This window comes from Solanum stenotomum, chromosome 2 (genome assembly GCF_019186545.1).
Source record: "Solanum stenotomum isolate F172 chromosome 2, ASM1918654v1, whole genome shotgun sequence".
Taxonomy (NCBI): Eukaryota; Viridiplantae; Streptophyta; class Magnoliopsida; order Solanales; family Solanaceae; genus Solanum; species Solanum stenotomum.
The window spans coordinates 56659927-56666067 of record NC_064283.1 but is presented as its reverse complement, the minus strand read 5'-3'; the positions used below and the strand labels follow the sequence as shown (position 1 = coordinate 56666067).

The 6141-nt window shown below is 37.7% G+C and overlaps 1 protein-coding gene across 1 annotated transcript; it reads left to right on the top strand.

Moving 5' to 3' along the window:
- Positions 1-522: 522 nt before the first annotated feature.
- Positions 523-5808, top strand: LOC125856702 (zinc finger CCCH domain-containing protein 49-like). The gene is made up of 5 exons (XM_049536322.1): positions 523-677; positions 810-928; positions 2457-2726; positions 3218-3441; positions 4796-5808. Exons 2-5 carry the CDS (start codon positions 824-826, stop codon positions 5640-5642), a joined length of 1446 nt encoding a protein of 481 aa, XP_049392279.1. The 5' UTR covers positions 523-677; positions 810-823; the 3' UTR covers positions 5643-5808.
- The last annotated feature ends 333 nt before the right edge of the window (positions 5809-6141 follow it).

The window sequence follows — 6141 nt, the reverse complement described above, 5'->3', positions numbered from 1 at the left end:
TTTGAAAAATATTTCAAATTTTACAAAAATTCATTTTATGCCACCCCGCCCACTACTCCCACTCCCGCCGCAACACCATCAATTTTTTTTTTAAAAACTATTTTTGAAATTTTTTTCCTGGGTCAAATCTTAGGGTCGGATTTTAAAACGGTCACCGGGGTCTTGTCCTAGTTTGGGTGTCGGGGTCGGATCCTAGATCAATTATCAAGGTTGATATTCGGATCATAAATTATTTTTCTAAAGAGTATTTTTTAGTCTCAAGCCAAAAATAAAAGATATTTTCTGAAAAATATTTTTCATTCACCAACCAAACATTAAAAAGTATTTTCCAGAATTTTTTTTAAGCTAACCAAACATGAAAAAATAAGTTAGAAATCTACTTGTTTTTCTAGGAAAACATTTTCCTTCGTACCAAACACACCCTAAAAGTAAAATATCCCTAACCAGAAATATAAGGATCAAAATTATAATATATTTATATTAGAAGGACTAAACGTACTAATAATACTAAACTTACTAAAATTTCGATTTTTTCCTCTTCTTCACATTAATATTAGTGGTTTTTTTTATTTCTCCTCTCCTCCCTTTTGCTCCGCCGCCGTATCTCCTCCACCGCCGTAAGCGTCGCCGCTCTATTTCTTCCGCCGCCGTAAGCTCCATCGCTGTATTTCACTGAGGTAAAGTTTGTGCTTCGTTTTGATAAAATCAACCTAATTAGGTACCTTATATTTTGATAAATTGGAAATTTTTGATGCAGTGGGTGTGAAGAAAAAGCTTCAGTTGATAAGTTTCTGTTTTTTGTGAAACAGGAATATAGTAATTAATGGCGCATAGGTTGCTTAGAGATGCAGAAGCAGATGGATGGGAGCGATCTGATTTTCCGATTATATGTGAGTCTTGTCTCGGGGATAGTCCTTATGTGCGAATGGTAATATTTTGAACTTCTCTTCTTTGATTTTTCTATTATTTTGTGAATAATTTCATGATTTGGTGTTCATTTTTGTTTTCATTTGTGAATAGAATTAGGGTTTGTTTGTTATGTTTATGGTGTTTTTGAACTAGAATTGAGGGGTTGTGTGTTTATGGAATTTAGGAACTGATTTTGTGCTAATTTTTAATTGATTGAACCTTTTCCATTCAAATTAGTTAATTTTGGTTTAAAAAGATCACACCTTTTTCTTATTTGAATCTCCCCTCCTATGCATAGGAATGTGTTGACTGTATTTATACCAACAAATTAAACGAAACAGCATGCTAGCAGAGAGAATGCAAGCATGAAATTGGACATAATTTGAGACCTTTTGGTCTTTGCTATGTTCTCATTAACCACCTTTAGCAAGGTGGTTAAAAGATTAAAGAGAAAAAGCCTCACTTTGGTTAACACATTCTAATGTTTGAAAAAGAAGTTGATGAAGTTATTCTTATTACCACAGAGAAATTACTTCGACAGTAGGTAGATAGTGGTATGCCTTTTTACCCTTCTCCACGTAAATACTAGACTTGTCCACAACTCAGATTCTAACTTGTTACGTGCACCCACCATACATCATACGTACCGACTTGAGGAAGTCATTTGTCTTAACTTTAGGTGAATATAATCAGAGCGTTCCAGGATTTAAACCAAATGGGTTCAATCTTTATGCCTCATCACTGAACTATAGCACTTCTGCAATTATGGGTTTAGAACTTAATATTTGCTGTGCCGTTTAAAAATTGAATTCGTTGAGTCTATGTTGTACATTGGCATGACAGCCCCTGTATATAGCACTCTTACATTGATAATATCCAAAAGCTTGTTTCTGTATAGTGGGGTTGGCATATCAGGAATAAGGAAAGTAGATAAATCATCTGTTTCTCAGCAATCAGGATTTGCATTACTTGGTAAAAACTATAATAAACAGGGTCACTTTATTCAGTTAGGAACTAAAAGGTGTAGTTGTGTTTTTCTAAGGAATCAAACATCAAAGGTTAGAGCGCCATTCTTTTATATCTGATACGCCTCACACCCTCAGCTTCTTACTGAAGTAATTATGACGTGTGATTGATCTGGCTGCTCATATTTAATGAAGATAACAAGTCAAGTATTTTCTTTGAGTCATAGGGAAAGAATAAGTTGTCCTTTCTTAATAAAGGAAAAGGCTGTTAGCCTATTAGGCTTATTACTCTCTTTCTAGTCCTTGTTTGCTGATTATTGGTTAGGTTATACGCTTGCTTGCATCACGTTCTTATCAAAATAGATTCTACATTCATTTTACATGTTGTTAACTGATGACAGCTCCCCTTAATAAATAGCTGTTTCCTACTTGATTGCTTCTACTGGCCACTCCTGTTGTCAAAATGTCAGTTTTCTTTGTACAAGGCATAGAGATTGATCTGAGTTTTATGACGTGGTCAAGTTACATTATATTTCCATGCTCAAGTATTGAACCTTTTGATCTTGTCATTGTTCCTTTCAGACGAAAGCAGATTATGACAAGGAGTGCAAGATATGCACACGACCCTTCACAGTGTTCAGATGGAGACCTGGTCGGGATGCAAGATACAAAAAATCTGAGATCTGTCAGACCTGCAGCAAGTTGAAGAATGTATGTCAAGTTTGTCTTTTGGATCTTGAGTATGGTTTGCCAGTTCAGGTCCGAGACACTGCTCTCAGTATCAATTCTAATGATGCAATTCCCAAGAGTGACGTTAATAGAGAATATTTCGCAGAGGAGCATGACCGCAGGGTATGTGAAGTTTCAACTTGAAGTTTGTTAATACTTATTATAACATGCCTTTGTGCTCCACCTGCATATTCACAGTTACATGCATAAAAAGGTCATCCCCCACCCCCACGCCCACCCCACACAAATTTAGAATAATACTCATCTATTACTGAGGGTATGTGCTTGTTACCATGAACAATTTTTACTTGCAACTTTCAGAGTGCAAATGTGGATTAGCTTATACGAAAAGTTACTAAATCTTTGTGCTGAAACTTTCTTTTAGCCCAAAATTGATTGGGCTGTATAATTATTGGGTTTCCCTCCTTCCTCACCTCAGAGGGAGGAGTACATAAGGAATGAGAAGGACATATATATACATATATATATATAAAATATATGTAGAACCTTTATAGATAGTAAACATAAAAGATTAGCTTCAGACAAAACTGTTCTATGATAATCACTTTGCTTTTCTATATTCTCCTGTTGACTTATGCCTTCTTTCTGAACAGGCAAGAGCAGGGATTGATTATGAATCTTCATATGGAAAAGTCCGTGCAAATGACACTATTTTGAAGCTCCAAAGAACAACTCCATACTACAAGAGAAATCGGGCACATGTTTGCAGTTTCTATATACGTGGTCAATGCACAAGAGGTTTGGAGTGCCCTTATAGGCACGAAATGCCAGAGACTGGGGAGTTGTCACAGCAAAACATTAAGGACCGTTACTATGGGTATGTGCAACTGAATCTTTATCCTGTTAATTTGAATGGTTTTTGTTTTAATAAATCTCATATGATCATTTTGACATTTAATCTCCTGATGTCAAACTTTCAATATCTCCAGGCTGTTTATAGCATATTTCTTATTGCTTGCTCATACTTTAGTTTGATAATTTATGTTGTATAAATAATTTTTGAAATTGAAAAAATAATTTTTTTCGTAAATCTTGTCCAATACAATCTAATAATTCATTAATCTAAAATCTAATTATAAGTGACCAATAATAAGAAGTAGTAACAATTAAGGTTCTATTTCAACATGGAACAAAAGAGCCAACATACAGGATAGTTAGAAAGAGGTTTGATGCTTGGCTTGGTCGGGAGGTGCAGGATAAGAATCTGTCATCCAGTCAAATGCCCTGGTCCCTGGATCACCAGGAGAAGATGGAACCTAGCTCAGCAACAGGCAACATCAGCTGACTCAATAGTGATCCTGTGTTTTTTCTTGCTCAAATTTTGCCTACTTTAAAACCTGTGGACATCAAAAAAGTTGCTTGATCACACATGTGGTTAGGGACTATGTTGCCTGAACTCTGATAATGCGTAGCTGAACTTGTGTCTGCACCTCAATATAGACTCGAGGCTGAGCCACATGATCACAAGAGCTATCTCTGCATGTGAACGACCATTCACCTTTTTTTTCTGAGAAGATATTTGATAATCAAAGTTCACAGACATTTATGATTTAACCTTAATTTGCTTGCCTACTAGCCAAATCCTTGCATCAGTGTTAATGATCTTTTAATTTCCTTGTTTCCTAAGTTCTTCAATGTGATCACAATAACTGTCTCTGCATGTAAACGCCCATTCACATTGTTTCTTGAGAAGATATTTGATAGTCAAAGATCACAGACATTGCCTAATAGTCATATCCTTTCATCAGTGTTGGTGATCTTTTAATTTCCTTGTTTCCTAAATATGAAACCTTTGGAAAATCAATCACCTCTAGAGACATGGATGTCTGGCATCCCTTAACGGGTCTAGGTGATTTAGGTCAAGTACAGGTGATAAGGTGGGACTAGTGATGTCATCGTAGCTGCATGGTTCTGTTTTCTGGATTATAAGTTTATTAGACAATGCTGGAGCAATCATTTTTCTCATACTCCAAGAAGCAAATACTGTACCATTTATAGTTTGAAATGTCTACCCTCACTGTGGCTAGATTAGTGACATCTTGTTGCATGTCCTCTTTCCTGAATGTTAATTATCCTAATGATCTTCATTAACTTAAAAAAGCTATATTACTATCTTGTTCATATTTTTGGCTCAAGAAGTGTTGTCATTGTGTTACCTGCAATGCTTGCAGAGTTAATGATCCTGTGGCGATGAAGCTACTTAATAAGGCAGGTGAAATGCCTTCATTGGAGCCCCCTGATGACGAGAGCATTAGAACCCTCTATGTGGGTGGTGTTGATGCAAGAATCAGTGAGCAGGACCTAAGGGACCAGTTTTACGCACATGGAGAAATCGAGTCCATTAAAATGGTGTTGCAGCGTGGTTGTGCTTTTGTAACCTACACTACAAGAGAAGGTGCAGTGAAGGCGGCTGAGGAACTAGCGAACAAGCTAGTGATAAAGGGCTTGAGACTGAAGCTGCTCTGGGGGAGACCACAAGCTCCTAAACCAGACACCGAACTGTCTGATGAAGCAAGGCAGCAGGCTGCAGTGACTCACAGTGGATTGTTGCCCAGAGCTGTCATATCACAACAACAGAACCAGCTTCCTCCACCCCCAGGCACTCAGGAACAACCCCCACAACCGATGCCATACTTCAACATTCCGCCAATGCTTCAGCAGGAAAGAGCATATTATCCGTCAATGGATCCTCAAAGGATGGGTGCCGTAGTTTCATCTCAGGATGGGGCTTCTAGTTCAGCTGCAGGGTCAGGGCCTGAAAACAAGATTGGGTCCGAGAAACACCCACAAGGACAACACTATGCATATCCACCGGTGCCTCCACCTCAAGGTCAATTTTACCCACCTTACTATCCACCACCACCCTATGGGTATATGCCACCACCACCTCCTCCACATTATCAGCAGTATCCCCCGCCTTATCAAGCTGCCAGACCACCTCCCCCACCTCCTACCGGTGAGCACGCTGCTTATCAGCAGAAGCCTCAACCAGCAGGAGCTGCAGCACAACAACCTTAATTTTGAGTGTTTTGTCTAGGCTGCTTTGATCAAGAAGAACTTATGTAAACTAGTGTTTCATATTTTCGTTACTGCAAAAAAAAATTGTCACTGCTTGAGCCATTTGAATTAAGTAATTTGATTCTGTTGACAATGCAATTTTTATCATATTAGGTAATTATTCGGTACCTCTATTGCAGCCATCAGAAGAGAGGGTCTATCAGAAACCACCTCTCTACCTTTAACGGTAGGGGTATGGTTTGTGTATACACTACCCTCTCCAAATCCTGCTCGTGGGATTATACTATGTATGTTATTGTTGTATTAAATGATTATGCTAGAACATGAAATCTCTCAATCTTGGTCCTATTACAATATATATCATAATTTTGATCCCTATTGATTGACAACAAGCAAAAATGGTAAAAAAAGCAAGTCACGAGGCTACTAAAGTGAACCAACATACCATAACCTGCTAAATACCTCCAAGTTTTCACTAACTTCCAAGAAAATACAAAAG